Source organism: Oenanthe melanoleuca, chromosome 7, assembly GCF_029582105.1.
Source record: "Oenanthe melanoleuca isolate GR-GAL-2019-014 chromosome 7, OMel1.0, whole genome shotgun sequence".
Lineage (NCBI taxonomy): Eukaryota > Metazoa > Chordata > Aves > Passeriformes > Muscicapidae > Oenanthe > Oenanthe melanoleuca.
Window position 1 is genome coordinate 19689048 of NC_079341.1, and position 17835 is coordinate 19706882.

At 36.9% G+C, this 17835-nt stretch overlaps 1 protein-coding gene across 8 annotated transcripts in view; it reads left to right on the plus strand.

Moving 5' to 3' along the window:
- Positions 1–17835, plus strand: part of GRB14 (growth factor receptor bound protein 14) — a 58698-nt gene that overhangs the window by 28435 nt on the left and 12428 nt on the right. For 7 of the 8 annotated variants that reach the window (XR_008840970.1, XR_008840971.1, XR_008840969.1 and 4 more), the window contains exons 3-6: positions 5086–5260; positions 9469–9590; positions 11742–11816; positions 16944–17081. Coding sequence is in view for 5 of the 8 variants with exons in the window: in XM_056496643.1 (XP_056352618.1) it covers positions 5086–5260; positions 9469–9590; positions 11742–11816; positions 16944–17081 (510 nt within the window). In the remaining 3 variants the exon portion in view is untranslated. The remainder of the gene's footprint in view (positions 1–5085; positions 5261–9468; positions 9591–11741; positions 11817–16943; positions 17082–17835) is intronic. The other variant, XM_056496644.1, reaches the window with a different exon arrangement.

Consider the following 17835-nt stretch of genomic DNA (forward strand, 5'->3'; position numbering starts at 1 on the left):
GTGCCACAAAAGATTATTACAGAAAATAAGTAGAAGTAGTTTTAATTGATAATATATGCATATTGTTAACATGAAATTTAACCAATTTTAATACCTTCTAAAAGAATATTTACGTCTAAAAGAACCACTTTATGTTTTGAGGCGGCAAATTTATTAATTCCTAGAGAAACTGACCTTGTCCATCATCCATTGCTCTTTGGAATGTCATTTTAAAAAAAGGTTAGATTAGGGAAAAAGTGTGAAATTTTTCCAGGTTATGGAAGGAAAGGTAGACAATTTTGCTAGACTTTGCTCTTCCTTTGAAACTTTGGTTTCGTTGCAAGACAGAATATAGGAGCAATGTTCCTTCTGCCTCTTGAAGCTATACCATGTTCCAAATGAGAAGTAAAGATGTGTACAGATAGATATTGTATGCACCTTGTTTTAATGACAGATGTAGATTTCTGGAAACTGCGTGAATCTTTTTGACCTGGAAATCTTCCCTTCGGAGGAAATACAGGAAGCTGACATTTTAACTGTAGGGTGGGATATTTAAAGAGAAAGTCTTGCATTCACAGTTGATAAAGAAGACAGTAAACTTTACTAACAAGCTGTTTGTTTTTAACAACTGTTGTGATTTAACCTCTTAAATATTTTTATGGATGCAGAATTTTGCTGATTCTCACTAAAGCCAAGACAAACTGTTGCTAGAAGTCATAAACCAGTTTGAAATGCTAGAAGTTTCCAAGTCCCTCCATTGTAGTTAAAATACACTCCAAATTCCTCTACCCTCTGCCAATATCAATAAGCAAAAAATTTAGTCTAGCAGGCAGCAGGGTTGGGAATTGGAGAACAAATGCTGCAGGCAAATAGCCTGATTGTTAACACTAAAAAGAGGGGTTAGCAGAGTATCAGGCCAGCATTTCAGGAGAAGTATGACACCCTGGAGTGTAAGACTTTTCAAAGCCTGGTTTTGCATACAATAATTCTGCATTTAACAAAAATGTGACTGAAATTATAATGTAAGTACAAAAATGTGCAGTGTTTTATTTGGGGGGAGGGGGGAATAATTTTAGAAATCATAAGCTAAAGTTAGGTGCTTTTATCTTTATAAATAAAAGTGGCCTCATTTTTTGTTTTTTTAAGGTGCTGACTACCCACTGTGTCAATGACATAGAGAAGCATTAAGAATCATATAAATGTCAGGTCATATTGGTGTAGGCACCTAAATATGGAATCTGTGTGCTAGTGGTTCTTTTTCTGTGGCTTCTACCTGGCTTTTTTCACACGTTAGGACTTTGGTTTAAATTTTAAATTCCTCAGTGCAGGGCATATGTTTGTGCTGTTTCTGCAGATTGGAACTTCCGAAACAGATGGCATGAAGATTCTGAAGAATCAGACTTGGACACCGTCTCTTAAAAGTCTATGAACACGTTATTTAATTATTGTAGTGGAGATGACGGTTGAGTGGGAAAGAAGACTCGGGGGAGTAGAGTCCAGCTTTGCTTCTCTTGCTCCTCCCTCCTCCCACACTGCTTACCTTATGTGCTCTTTTACTTATTCTTTTAAACAATTGCTATGTTTTTGCTGCTTCTGGTTACTTTTTAGTGTAAAAACTAGTGTCTTCTTTTTATTTTCCTTTGTTAAATATTTGATTTTGTTTTTCAACATTTGTTTAACATTCTGAGTTCATTTGATTAGTGAAAGATAAACAACAATATATTTCATTTTGAAGCAAATTTCTTATAAAAGTAATTTTTGGAGGGATAAAGATGCATTGCATGTAATTCTGGGACCATGGCTTATTTTTAGTGTATTGAAAAACTGAAAGAGCATGTAGGAATGCTGTACCTTCTTGCCTGCTCCCATAGGCAGTGAAAATGATCAATGCTTGTCAGGCTGAGCTTGGTGTTTTCCTCTTATAGGAAGATCTTGGAGCTACTTGTTTCTTACTGCCAGTGACTTAAATAGAAGCTATTGAGGTGTTTCTTTTTCTAGCCTTGGGAAGAACTAAAATCTCCTTGTATTTATAAACTACCCCAGAAAGAAGATTTCAGTGCTGCCGAGGCAACTTTTTCTGCCTACTAATAGGTATAGTCAAGGGAAGTGAAACAGCTTGCTTTGGAGCAAAGTTTGAGAGTGTAGGGTAATGAAAACTGTAATGAGAGCTTGTTCTCAATTAGTAGCTCTTTTCTTGTGTGCTACTTCTCAGAGAAATTTTTCAGGAAAAGAAATGGAAGTAGAGATGACTGGCCAGTGAAATACATTCTGAGAACCACTAATAAAAATAAAGTGATCACTCAAGCTTACTCATTTCTGTAGAAAATCGGTATAGCTTCATTTTTAGCATAGCTCTGCCACCCTTTGATTCTCAAAGCATGCTCTGCTTCTAGGAAGAGAAGTATTGCAATGTATTTCCAAGGAAAAATCAGATTTTGAATTTATCCTTCTTCATCTGATCCACTCCCCTTGGAATAAGTACATTCCCAGCAATCTTACAGGAGGCTTTGCTTTAAGTATAGCACCAAGTGCATAGTGAGCAACTTCTAATTAAAAAAACCTTCAAAGATCACTCTGTGATGATATTTACACCAATTTGTTAAGCAAAATGTGTGACAGAAGTTTATGAGAGTCTATTAGGTGACTCTTGTCTCCTGCTGCATCTGAATCCCTTGCAAGGAAGAGAAAAAGGTCACAGCATTTGTGTTTTATAAGGTACCCCCTCATAGCTGTGAGCTGGAGTGAGGTGTTGTCCTAGACTTGAGCAGGATTTATTTCCCTATACTGAGAAAGCTGAGTGAGAGCACTCACAGAGAATGTAAACTGGGCTGTTTTTTTTTCTCCTTGTTTTTTTTTTTGTTGTGTTGTTTTGTTTTGCTTTAGCTGAGCTCCAGTAGTCCAAGGCCACCTCCAAGGCTTTCCACTCCCTGAGCTGAATGGCCACAGGCAGCTCATTATCATGACTTGTGTTGCTCTCTCCAGCATTTTAAAAACTCTTTTTCTGTTTCTCTAGCAATAAGAGTGAAGTCATCTGCACTGCGACTCTTAACCCTTTTAAAAAGAATTTCTGTTAAAATATCCGTCAAGAGCCTCAGCATGGGCTGTACGTGCTCTTGCTGTAAAATAAGCATATCACTGAACTTGATGAGTGCCTGGGGAAAACTGCAGTTGCTGCTCTGTGCCATAGAGTCCCTAGCCAGCATGCTCACATGAATTCCCACCCTGGCTTTATTGCGAGAATATTAGGAAACAGAACAGAATATTTCAGCTGGTAGGGATTTAGAGCAATCGTCAATACTTGGAAAGGTGCTTCATTTATTTCCTTTGCTTTCACCTTCTGTGCTGTCTCTCTCCTTTCTGGCATTTCAGCCTGTAAAATTCTTTAGGTTCAGCCTGACACAGACTTGCTGGACAGACTAATGAAGCTGTCTTGACCTTCAGTGCTGCCCAGAGCAGGACCTCTTTTAAGGTGACGGGGTGCTGTTTCCTCTAGTGACCCCTACAGCTCTCCATCCCATTCACAGTGCACCCTACCAGACACATCTTTTGATTTCATCTTTGAATCGTTGTAAATATTGCAGGAATTTAAATAATTCATGCTGTTTATCCTGAATGGCCAAACATAATTTCTTTGTGACTGGAGTAGGACTTTGTGTGTGTGGAACCAGGCTTTGCTGCAAGCAGGCTGCATTACTGCTGGTCTCTTGCTCAGCAGTGGGAACACTGCCCAAGCATAGACATCTTCCAAAACCAACCACTGCCACCCCCCATGGCTGTTTTGGCAGTGTTGAATTCAGTAGCAATGTGGTCTTTGTGCCTTTTGTATTCAATGGAAATACTGGGCTGCAGCTTAAGCCCATGGAAACATTGCATCTTCTTTCTCCAAGGTTTGCCTATTTTCCTTTAAAGTCTCAGCTTCAAAATGGTTTATTCATGGGCAGGGGGAGGTTTTTCAGCACTTTAGGAGCATTAATTTGATATTTGCTATATTCTGAAGATTGGTGTTGTGGCAAGGGTGGCTAAATATTGTGTGGAACTCTTTACTCAACATTTTTTACATACAATATTTAAGCAAATTATGATGGATTCATGCTCATTTAATGTGCAGACCCAAAGTTTGGAACCAAACTTCTGTATCTCTTTAGTTCCACTGAGAAAAATGTTTTTGGAGAGGAGTAAGGCCATCAGTATGCTTAGAGTGGTTTACAAATGGAGTCCTTTTTCCTTGATCTGATGTTTGAAAAACATGAGTGAAAGGACCTGCTTCTTTAAAATTATTTTTGGATTTTTTTTCTGTTGGGAAGATGCAGGTGGCAGGAGATATAGTTTGAATTCTTTGCTCACTTGCCTACCAACTTCAGTACAAACCAGAGAGGGACCTTCCTTGACAAGTTAGGTTACAATACATTGCTGGTTGTTTATTAGATGCTTGAAATGAGCATGTATTTGGTAAGGCAGCTGTTAAGAATGACTGACAGTAACAGGCTTGTTTGTCTTTAAAGTGAGAACTTGTATCTTGCTGTTTAATGAGGGGTTTACAATGGTATTTAGGTTTGTGCATAAATTTCAGGAGAGTTTTGTCTTGCATTCTCATGAATATGGATAAATTCAATAAACTGAGAGGAGTATTTTGTCAGTTAATAGCATCTTGGGCACCCTTTAAACTGAGGATGTGTGTGCAAGAGCTCTAGTTCTTTCTTGTCAAAATTTGAAGCCACTCTGTAACATCTCCTGTTTTATTGTCTACAGAACTGTGAGCATCTTGAGTCTGATTGCCATTCTCTGAGCTAACATCTTTAGCAAATCTTTCTACAGTTCTACAGTCACAGAGTTCTTGAGTTTCACCATTTATCCTCTGTGGTTTCTTTTTCAGCTAATACAGCAGTCCGTCCAATGTCCTGTGGCAAGGGGTATCCGGTAGCCAAATTTAGAAGTGGAATATGATTTGTCTGGGTGTTTTTTTATCAATTTTGCCATTGCACTAGAAAGGAATGGCTGTCTTTCATGTTGCTTTCTGTGTGTGTGAGTTCTTGTCTCAGTCATGAAGCTGAGAGAGCAATACATATGGAGTAACCAAAGCAAAGATTAAACTTACGGATATTTTAGCATTTTTATTTATTGCAGGTAATCAAAGTATATAGTGAAGATGATACTAGCAGAGCTTTGGAAGTACCAAGTGATATAACAGCCAGGGATGTGTGTCAGCTCTTGATATTGAAGAACCACTATGTTGATGACCACAGCTGGACTCTCTTTGAACAGCTTACCCACACAGGTTTAGGTAAGACTAATAATATATAATGATATGATGGTAGATAAGGTGTTTGGTTTTCATTTTCATATGGAAGCATACAATTCTAACAGAAAGGCTTTGAAATAAAATGATAGGAAATCTTGTGTGAATTTTTTCTTGTTGGGGTTGTTGCTTCTGATTATTTTTGAAAGCATAGGTATAAACTACATTTTTTTTCATGGTACATTTGCTTCACACTGATCTGCATCTGTAAGAACTATTTGGAAGACACTAACAGTTAAAGTTCTCACTGCAAATTCTTCCTCTACATTGCATTTCCCTGTCAGTTCTTCCTCTGTTACGGGTGGTATTTCTTGGTGATCTCTAGAAAGTCTTGGGTTATTTTCATTGCAAATAAAATCCTGTTTGTTCCCAGTACACCTGTGTGAAATATCTGACATCAGGGACCAAAAGAGGTTACACAGTGCTACGTTATCTTTACTATAGGACACGGTTTTCAGAAAAAATATCAGAGTGGGCTGTCAGTATTTTCCTTCACTACATTCAGTTTGGCTGATTTATGGTGAGCTCTGGGACAGTGCTACTTTAAAGGAAAACCATTCCTCTGAACTTCCACACAGGACCAGTGAACTGTGTTGAAGCGATGCCATGTGTAGTATTTTAAGTTGCTGGTAACAGGAGGTTCTGAAATCCTTTCACATTGTCAGTGTTCCTCTAGTGTAGTAAAACTCCTCTTTGTCTATTATACAGTTCAAAATGTGAAATCTGTGGTTTCAAAATACAATGCTTGATCTCTGTTCCTTTTTGAAGTGTATATGTGTACTTTTACAGTATAAAAAACATAAGGCAAATTAATTGTAGAGAGAAAGGGGATTTTTGCAGAGATGTAGAAAATGCAGAATACAGGAAAGGCTTTCCTTAGCAAGAGAGGAGCTTAGAAGCCCACTGTTGGAATGTAATATTGAACTGAATCTCCAGTTGAACAATCTTACTTGCTTTTACAGCTCTGTGTTTCAGTGCTGTATTGTGTAAGCATTTGATAGGAAATTATGTTAGAAAAATCTACTAGAAGACAAATGCCAAAGAAATGTGCTTACAATTTCACATCACTCAAAATTTCCATGTTATTCTTGAACTTTGGCACTGTACTAGAGCTAAAAAAGGTAGTACTTCTGCAACTTCAAGGGCAGTTCCATCTGCTAGTGCAAAGTGTGGCTTGAAAAAGAGGATGTTCTGGACGCCTTCCTGCATTCTAAAATACATAGAAAACTCCATGGAGTTCTTAATTCTCAAAAGAATACCAGTTACCTGGTAACTTCAGTGCTGTTGATTAAAAAAAAAAAAAGTACGCACCACAACAAAAATCAAACACCCCCACAAACATTTTCCCTGGCCACTCCCTCCCTCCCCCCCAGATATTTAAACATGGCTAAAAGCTATTGTCAGAGTCCCTTTCTCTGGATATATCTAGGGAATTTGGCCTTGTGCATTTGTTGAAAATAAACTTGACTGTGCCTCTCTGACTCAATTATGTTTAACAGCTGTATTTTAAGGATGAACTACAAAAGCTAAAACTATTTTCTGCCCTTTTATACTCCTTTATCCTGTGAAGGCAGACACAAATGTTATATAAATTTCTTCTCTTGCTTTATGAAATTTCAAAGATATTTGTAACCTTTTGCAGTGAATGTATCAGCTGTAAGATGCTTCCAACTCAGAGTAAGGCCAGAGTTAAATCTGGGTCGAGGCTGAAAATGACTGCTGTAGAAGAAGAGGCAGCAAAATGGCTTTAGAAAACAGTATTATATAAACAGCAGAAGTGTTTTCTCTATTTTACATTGTAGCTGGTGTTCAAGTAGTATAGTAATTGAAGAAGATACCTTTGAGAACCCATGCCAGTGCTATAGTGGCACTGTTTCTCCAGCTTTCTGTATTTGCACAGTACACTTTTTGACTAGTGTGTTTTCTTCAATCTGAAGGATTTCTTGGAGGATTTCAGTATCAAATAATCAGTAAAATTGATTTTCCTAATATTCTGATATTCTCAAAATTGCTGAAGACCTTCATTCAGCATGCAGTCTTATAATTGCTCCAGCTGCTTTCAATGTAGTTTGAGAAAAAGGTGAATGTTTCATTTTAAAAGTAAGATAATTTTCTAGATTATGAGGTTGGCAATTCAACATTGCTGGCCAAGAAAAGGAACAATTTGAGATATCCTCTATATATTTTTCGAGTACTGAACAATAATGGAGTTATTTTCACGATACTGGTTTAGATCTGGTTTTGTTTGAAAGAATTTACATACTCGACTTGCTTAAAGTATATTCTTAAGCACTGGAAGAGTAGCTTGTCTGAATACTCCTGAATTAGATATAATTGCATGCATCTTAGTGAGCTGAGCAGAGTGTTCTACTTTTAATCAAGACAGACATTAGTTACATCACTGGATTGTGCCTTCATTGTTGTGTGGAGGTATCTGCTGTGAAGGTTTAGAAAGGAAAAAAAAACCCAACAAAACTTCCACCTAAAGCAAAGCATAAATCCACAGTCTCTAGATTTCAGTTTTCACAAACGTATATGCCCTTTGGTGCAGAGCTCTGTTGTTGAACACTAGGGGTGGTTGTGTCCTCACTGCACCCAGCCCACTGCTGCTGCCTTGTCAGCCAGGAAGCTCAGCCTTCCTCCCCACCTCCCAAGTTTTGTAGTAATGGGGGTTCTGTTTCAAATATCTGAAGTTCAGCTATTCTTGCAGTTCTATAAATCAATATATTTCAGAACTGTGTCTTTTTGGTACGTGTTCTTTTCATTCTAGTATATTAAATTCAAATACTTTTTTGAATGGCTTTCACAATGGCTAAGATCATTGAAAGCAGCTGAATGTGCCTAAATTTGGATGATGCCATGTCATCCCTACCACCAAGTACCTTGGTGCTGGGAGTCCCATACTTCCACTGCAATTCCCCTCAGCAGGCAAGGCTCTGAAAACAGAACAGTTCTCCGTAAATGCTCTCCTTTGTAAAGTAAGTCCTATCTTCATTCAGAATTTTTTCCTTTTCTAATGAGAATTTTTTGTGCTGACTGTAAACAGTGTTCTGCTTGCATCTGCAGCTGAACAGACATATTCTAGGGCTCTTCTTTTGGGTAGAGGGTAGTGCCTTGGCCAGCATATCATCAGTATCTTTCAGTCGCATTTTGATTTCAATCTGCATTCTTCCAGGTAGTCTGTGAAGACTAGGAAGGCTCATAAAGCACTACCTGTGCAATAGTGTTGAGCGTTGTGTTTCTATTTTTTATGTAATTTAAAATTTTTCACCACTGGGTGGCTAGAGAACAGGCTTTTTGAAATGTGTTCTGTCATGTACTCCAATATGAAATCTTTCATGTGCATCAAATACTTCCCATAGTTAAGGAGACTGTTGTGGAGTGTAGCAGGTGCTCCTCATGTTGGAGGTAGCAGTAATAAAGAGATAATGGAAAGGGAGGTAGAACCTCTCCAGTCTAGTTGGAAGACAAAAATTATCTACCTAAACTGAAGGGCAGCTTTTTCATGTCACCATTTAGGGATGTGATTACAGGGTTTTTTTTTGGAGGGCACTCAGTGTTTCAGTTCCTGCAAAAAAACCTAAGTTTACTCAGTTATAAAATATTTTTTGCTGTGACACCTTAAAAATAAAGAAATATCAGCACCTTTACCCATCCTTTGGGGTGATGCACAATGTCATATTTTTCAACCAAGAAGTAAGTCTTGAGGAAATGGTGTTTTCTTAAATGTCACAATGCCAAGCATTTAAGTGTTTTAAATGTCATCTCAGAGGAGCACTTTCTGAAAGGAAAAAAATGCTGGGAAAAAAATGCTGTTTTTAACTAAGAGCTTCAGTTCTTTAGTGTCTCTTTGCCCTTGCATCTGAAGAATGGGTTTTGGAGTAGAACAATCTGTACAAAGTTTTAAAATGCTTACTTTCCTTTTGCTATTTTTGGGTATTTTTGTTTTCTAAATTTCTTTATGGTTTTATTTGCTTCATTTAATCTGGTCATAAAATGGGATTTTCATATAACATCCTTAATCTTTGTTTTTGGACTCAAGAATTGGTTAAATTCAGTGAAGAATGAGTTAAATGGAAGTTTAACTTTGCTCTGCTTTATCTGTAGATCATGAGAGTTCTTTATCTTCTGCTAGTCATGAGCTTGATATTTGCTTTTGCATTTTCTTTTAAATTTTTTTGGTTTTCTTATAGGAAGAGCTATAGAGGACCATGAATTAGTGATGGAAGTCCAGTCAAATTGGGTAATGGAAGAGGAAACCAAACTGTATTTTAGAAAAAATTATGCAAAGTACGAGTTTTTTAAAAATCCACTGGTAAGTCCTAACATTATATCTGTGAAGTGGTGCAGTTACTGTTCCTAAAAAAAAGTCTTTTTTGTTGCACACAGATTGTCAGAGTTTAAATTTGTAATTGTAACAGGAGTCAAAAGGAATAATCGAGAGGGAATATGTGAAATACAGGAATGTATTGTAGAACATGTGATCCTTGGCTGGTCCCTTTCTTACAGTTGTAAAACATCCATGTTCATTTTTTATTTTTGGAGGCAATGGGAGCAGCAGTGGGTTTAATTGTATTGAAACTTGCACATGGATGTAAAACAAAATTAAATTTTTGCAACTCAGTGAACTTTTCTTCAAGTGACAACATATAAAATGAAGCAGTGTGAGGAGGGCCACCTCTAGCAAATATGATTTTATTGTTGAAGTGAAAATTGAATGTTTTGGCCCAGCACTGCCCAATTGCAGCTTCTTCCAGCTGTAGTTAAATGACAACTGACACAAAAGGCCATGAGCAGCCACAACCTATTAGGGGTAAGTGAAAGTGAAGCCAAAGTTAGTGTACATAAGGAATGGAAAGAAAGCAGAGATATCTTGTAACTCAGGGATGTTGCCAAAGGTTAATGCTGCTGATTCAGACCTTGGCTGATGGCAAAGGCCATGGAAGCAGTCCTGGCTCAGCGGAAGGAACTTACCATCTGGTTGCTCCATGGTGTTTTTGGACAACTCCTAATGCTGTCTCTTACAAAGCCAGCTTGTTTCAGATGTAAAAGTGAGAAATAGCAAAATTGTGTGAGGGCTTAAAAGGTAAAAGGTGAAAGGGAATTCAGATTATCTATAAAAAAGATAAAAATGTAAATATAAAGAGAACAAAAAATATGAGAGTTTTGGGAATTTTTTTTTGTTTGATTAACCTATGTGTCTCTGGACAAATCATGATTGATTTGTCCCAGATATGGAGCTATCACTATACCAGTGAAAAAATTTTCAGCTTGAGATGGTCTACAGTTAGTAAAGAGGCTTTCACAGAATCACAGAATGGGTCAAACTACTTGCTCAAGCAGAGTCATCCCAGAACACATGGCACAGGATTGCATCCAGAGGGTTCTTGAATACCTCCATTGAAAGAGATTCCACAACCTTTCTGGGCAATCTGTTCCAGTGTGTGATCACCCACATAGTAAAGAAGTTCTTCCTCATATTCAGGTGGGACTTTCTATGCATCAGTTTCTGTCTGTTGCCTCCAAAAATTAAGTTTATGTATTGTTTAAGCAGTAAGTGGAAGCAGCTGTGGAGCTTGGCAGACCAGCAGCTACACCAGCTTCAGCAGCTAAGCTAAGCTAAGCTAAGCTAAACTAAGCTAAACTAAGCTGAGCTGAGTTCTGGGTGTTCTGGTCCCAGCTGTAGCAAGTTAATATAAATTAATATAAATTATTATAAATTAACCCTAACAGTGGTTCAATTTCATTAAAAATGGAAGTACCTGGACACTGGGTAGCCAAGGGAATATTAACTTCAAACTTGTCCAGACCTTGAGAAAACATTATTTGTGATGGTCATATCTGCATGCCTGTATTGAACAGAGCAGCTGCAGGTCTGTCCCATAAATTATCCCTTGAGCTTTCACTGATAATGAAACTGGCATTTTAACTGTAGACTTTTAACCCCACGTTGATGTAGTCAGATTTTTTTGTTAATTTGTATAAAACGTAAAAGAAAAGACTAAAAAAAAAACGGAGACAACTTTTTCTGTGTTAGTGGAAGTTTATTCCAAAATATTTTACTGGGTTTCTAGTGTAATGAAAACAACAGAAAACGATGCACTTTTCAGTGTCTTGGGGTATGGCCTCTTTACTTTGTAGCACATTGAATCCCCAGGCAAGTTTTCTATGTCGACAGCAACAGAAATTATTGCTAGAAAATCAACACTAAGGGCTAAATATTACAATGTGATTTGCATTGGTGTCTGAAACCCTCTTCCAGAGACGTTTTCTCAAAATTCTGTGTTTTTCAGCAAATAATATATAGCATGTGCCAAATTTTGGGATGATATTAAGGTAAGCCTAAATTATTGAATAAGAGAATCTTCAGTGTCTTACACTGCACTGAGAACCTAAATTGCATATACAAAGAGAAAGTTTTATATTTATTTTTACAGAACTTTGATACAAGTTCTTGTTGTTACAGAGCTTTTTTCCAGATCATATGATATCTTTTCCAAGTGAGACCAATGCAGCTCTAAGCCACTCTGGGATATTACAGGTATGTAAGCCTTGAATGAAGATGAACCAGCACAACTCAGAATTTCCCATTTATCTGTGTTGTGTGAGCATAGTTTCTTATTGCTGTTGGATCTGTTGGTAGGTTTTGAATAACTGAAGACAGGCTTAATAACTTTTTTCCTCAACAGATATCAAACTATGTGTCCCTTCCAAGCAGCTATCTTATGTCCACCCTTTTTCTATAAGTAGCTGGAGTGCTGAACAACCTTAGCAGCAGGCTAAGGTAGAATACCAAAGAACTGATGATGTGACACAACTGGATATAAAAAAGAGTTAAATGGTTAAACTTAATGAGAAGAAAATTTAGACTGACTCGTATGATTTGTTAGCTTGAAGGCTACTGTAGCCATCAAAAAAAATTATGGTAGGTCACTCAGAGTTAGTCATCTTTTGAGCAGACACAAGATTCTAATTTACAGTGGGAATAATGAAATGGTAATACAGAATGACCATATCAGGGATCATCGTCTTACTTTCAAAGAGGGGAGAAATGAGTAATAAAGGTGGAAACATACACATCACTCTTGTTTGCTTGTCATTAGAAAAATTAAATAATAGAAGAAGAACTTCCACTAGTCTTAAGACAGCAACCCTATGCATGAGTTTTGGGCATAAAGAATTATTGGAAAGGCAATATAATAACACAGGATATTTAGGGCAGAAGTATAAGAAACAGAAATTACAATTTTTAAAAAATCTATATGATAAAGTCTACCTTACTATTTACCAGTAAATGAAAACCATTTTTAGTAACTAATTCTCAAAGCATTCCTTCATATTAAATAGTTATATCCTTATAAAAGTGGATGTTAATCAAGATGTTAAGATTATCACAAACATAGTAAAAAATTTGCATACACACTAGATTCTGTAAGTAGTTTTTACAAACCTAAATTAAATTTTTCTGATTTCAAAAGTGCTACAAATCTAATGAAAATTGTTTCCCTTTTGCCACCTACATAACACAGATTTTGTAGTCTAGCATAAACATTTAATGTAAAAAATTCTGTCCCCTATATTAATAGAACTTTATATATTTTGCTCACAGATGTAATTTAGTAGTTTAAGAAAAATGCAGACTTTTATAAGAGAACTGTTTGCCATATATTCTTGTGCAGAACTTCTTTAAACCCATATTGTGAGATCTAGAATATGTTCAAAGCTGGTAGGTAAGGTTAGGAATCATTCTAAATGTATCTAGTCACTTGCCATTTTGGTAGCTTGAAGAATGTGTTGCAAACTCTGCTCTGTTGGTATCTTGTGTTGCATTGTATGTTTAATTGTATTTCATCCAGTAAAACTTAATAAGCACAAAGTAAAGAATACCTTGGTGGATTGTGCAGCCATTGTGCACATTGGATAAATTGTTTACAGTGAGTCACTATTTCCTTGGAAACTTTCATTAAGACAAGTTAATGGGCTGCATTATTATTTGTGATGTGCTTGGTTAAGTATCAAAAGAGACATTAGTTTGACAATTCAGTGCTTACAAGTGATTAAAAAATCACTTCTGATACTCTTTTGTTCTTTTCTCAATTTAGCTGTAAGCAAGTAAAATGTTTTCAAGGTCTGTTTTTCTTAAGTCTCATTGGAAGTGGAAGAGTGAGTATTTTGGCTGATGATTTTTGAATCAGAACATCTTTGTAGAACAGAGTCACAAAACCAAGAGAAGTTCATGTCTTCTCTCCATTTAGTATGTGCTAAGTAAAAGTACCATGTCTGGAATATACTCAATGTCTGCATATACCAAAGAGAGAGGTTTAATTGCTGCCATGAAGATCTTTAGCCTACAAAAGAGGTGTGTCACTGTATTGATCAGGGTATAGCTGCTCTGAGACACAATGCTATATGTACATCTTAGTGGTAGACAGTCTGGATCATTTGGAACTTCTTTTAGGCTGTTTTTGCAAATTGGATGTTTTAAAATATGTCCAAAATGAATGTAGTTTGAAGATTTTAAGATCATTATTAAAAGCCAGGCTTTCATTTCTTTAATCTCTCTGCTGTAGTAAGTCCCTCTTTCCCTAACCAGTTTCTCACCTGACTGCCATTCCGGGCTTCAGGCTGAAACAGACCTGCACTGAATTTCAGTCTCTTGTCAATCTCCTGGATGTTGTTTTAATCTCTCCATTGCTTTACTGTCTTCCACTCTAGGTTTTGTTGGCCTCCCAATCTAGACCTCTAGACCTCAGGTGGACTGAAGTCTGTAGGAGACAGTATTGAGATTCAGAATTAATTCTTCACTGGAATTACTAGGTGCCCCCAAATCTCAGGAGGTTCAGGGTAAAAAATCTGGCTCATTCCCAGTAGTATTGGTCTGGACCATGGTTAGCTGTCATCACATCTTGAAGAAATCAGTCCTCAAATGCAACATGGTTGGTCACAAAGTCTTAGTATAATGTTGGCTTCTTTAACTCCCCAAAACACTGCATAAATGCTCAAGAAACATCCACCTCAGCAGATATTGTTGTTTCTGCTACTGCAGCCATTCTTTCATTGAAAATGTTGAAGATGTAGACAAATAAGTTTTATAGTTAAGAGTGCCAGTGACATCTAGGATTTCTGCATTTTCTGAGACAGTGCAAAGTTTTTCCCATTCTGTTTTTTCTTTTTCACTTTGTGGTTGATTGGATATTTTGTTTATTTCTTTAGGAATTGGTGGTTTTTGGCACCAAAATACTTTTATTTGCTTTGTTTCATGTTCAGATTGGTTTAAAATTAGTTAATTTAGAGCTAATCAAATGGTAATCAAGTCATTTGTGCTGTCTATATCAGTATCTGAAGGATGTGGTAGCATTTGAAACCACTCTACTTATCAGAGTATATATTTCACTGTGAGGAAGAGGGTGCAAGTTTATTTGTGCACATTGTGTAACCAGTGGTCCCTGTCTGCAACATACTGTCATTTAGGTCTCCCCTCTTCTTCCAGTATTAAGAATTTCTCCTATTTTTAGCTTCATAAACAGGGATCTGTTCCATTCTATAACAAACTTGTATGTACCTCCATTTAAAAAAAAACAACAAAACAAAAGAGCAACCAAAAAAAACCCAACAAAAAACAACCTAAAACAAAAAACAACCCAAGGAAATTTTCTTTTCTACTATCATTCACTTTTGGCATTTATTACAGACATTCAGTTCTCACTCTGAAATATTTTTACTGCTCATCCTTCTGACAGTTAATGGTTTTGACTACAGCTTGTTCATGTTCTATTTTTTCACACAGTCCTCAGCTGTCTTGAAAAGGAAAAGATGGATTTAAGATTGCCTTTTTCCTAGCATTACTGCTACTTTATTTTAATTGATAGCATGGGTATAACAGTGGCTGTCGAAGCTTAGCATTGTATTGCTCCTCCACTTTGGTCTGCTGAGTAAGATAAGTGTTTTTCATGACAGCATTTCTGGTTTGAAGCTCTTATGGCAGAAATCCTGGGGAAGACACTTGTGCAGGCAGGAAGCCAACCACTCCTTTTAGTTTCAGCAAAGACATTAAAGCCTAAAAAGATGCTCTTTTGTTTTTGCATGCATTGACTAGTTTTGATTTTCCTAAGGCTTTCATTTGACTTTGTTTATGGATTTTATACTTTTTCAGTTCAGCCTGTATATTTCCCACCAGTGAACCTGTTAGTAAGTGGCAAAAGGGAAGATTAACAGCTGGATCATGTACCAAGACCTACCCGTCTGCTTCAATGTGGCTAAAATAGCTTAAACTGCATTTGCACACTGCTGTGTGCCAGCAGCACATGTGGATAGATGTACCTAGGCTTACTGTAGTTGAACTGTTCAGGTGAATAGCAGTGAAGCTGCTCATAATGCAATCCTGGTGGTGGCTGGGGCACTTCCCTGGCTAGTAGAGCCCTGATTGTTTTACTGCATTCACACCAGCTCAGGTTGGTCTGCAGCTGGTACAGTCATGCATCTCACTGCAGGGCAGGAAAACAATGAAAGTCAAAGAGACCTTGTACATCTTGGTTGGACTGTATTATTTAGTGGCCAAAGAACTTGGTGTGCTTCCAAAATCACATTCACTTTTTCATTCTGCTGGAGCCCAGTACTGACCAGTCCATCTCTTGCCTTGTGATCTGTTTTTTCACTCCTCAAATAAGATTTTCTGGAAAGAGAAGTGGGTGGGAGGAAAACTCAGCAATACCGACCAGAAGACCCTTTGTGCTATATCTCTATATAAGCCTTGACAGAATTTATGATACCATAGACCAGTCCTGGGGCAAGGATTCTTGAAGAACTCAGTAATAACAGATTCTGTGGCATTTACGGAAATGGAAGAATTCTGGGTTAATATGTTTAGAGTCAGAGTTCTGAGTGCTATTGGAAGAAGAGTGCTAAAAATGAATGCATTACATGGAGTTAGTGTAAAGTTAACATGGTAGCTCATTTTTAGTGGGTACTTTTGCAGACTGAGTAGAACTGTCTAAGCCTCAGCAAGATAAGAGCTGTGTTGCACTCTGACAATGTCTGATGAAATGGCTGAAGAGAAGTCACCGAATATCTTGAGTAGAGGTAGGAGCTGTCTTGGGGACTGCCCAGTCTCTCTAGTTTTGGTTCAACTAAAGCTCCTCGTTAAGCACCTTTCAGGAGCAGAGACCTTTATTCCCTCCTTTTGAAAATGCTATCTGCCTGACCTGCACAATTTTGAAATTCAGAGTTGTGGTTTGCTGAACTGATTTTAACTCAGGTCAGTTAATTTCTCTGTTTTGTAACATGGTGGGTGAGGGGAGGGACATAATTTTTTTCTTCTGTTGTTAGCACTGATTAGCAGTTTTATATAAATAGGGTCTGAGGCATGGGATCAGTACTTCTTACACTGGTTTAGTTGCAGAAGTTCACATATTGCAGAAGTAATGCTCTCATTTCAAACCATATGGTTCTATATAAATATGTAACTTGCTAAGCATACCTTGGAGTTGTGTAACATTCTTACATGCCTTAAATCAGAGGTACTGGTAATGGGATTAGATGTAATCATAACTGAATCACTGTGGTGTGATAGTGTATTTAGGAGTTATTTCCCTTAGCCCTGTGTATGTTAAAGAAATACAAAGCTGGTTTCAGAGGAAAAGAAAAATGCATGTCTGATACTTTCTTTCAGATGTTCCTTAGCTCCAGCACATATCCTGAGATTCATGGTTATTTGCATGCAAAGGAGCAGGGGAAAAAATCATGGAAAAAATGGTACTTTCTTTTGAGAAGATCTGGCCTTTATTTTTCCACTAAAGGTACATCTAAGGTAAGGGAGGAGAAAAAAAGAAAGAGAGCAAGAACTGAGAAGTCAGAGCAAATATGTATGTATTTATCATTTGTTGTAATAATAACCACCAAAATTTATAACCAAATAATTAAATTTATAGAGATAAAAAATGAAAAAATAAATCTAGTTATTATAGGTAAAGTCTAGAGAGATATGGAGATATGAAACTGGGAAGGTGTTGTCTTAGAAACTGCAGTTTCTTTTTGCCTGATAAGTTTGCTTCATTCTGCTTGATATTTCTTATAAAAGAGTACCCTGTTAAAATGAATTTCAAATATTATATTTCTGAAGTAGATGTTCTGAAAAATGGATATAGTAATTAATTATATAAAGTAAGAATTTTTACAGGATAACTTTGGGAATTCTCAAAATTTGTCACTGGGCAGTTTTTCATTTTACTAGTTCAAATTTTTGATGTTGTTACTTTAAGTCTTATATTAAACAATGGAGTTGAGAAACCTTTTACGAACTACTCAAACCAATGTTTATTTATGTTTTGGATTTTCTGTAATTACCTGCCAAAGTTTTCATTGAGCAGGTTTGTATCCTTTAGCAAATTTCTTTTGTTTGCTTCCTTGACATAATTAACCTTAGCAGGTAGCGATAATGGTTAGAAGTGGTACCGGGCAATAATTATAACAGTATGTTGTTTTTCAGCTTATGAAAATTAATTTTGTTCTGATGTTTGAAAATGCATACTGTTCTCAAAACTTGCCTCCTACTCTAATTTTAT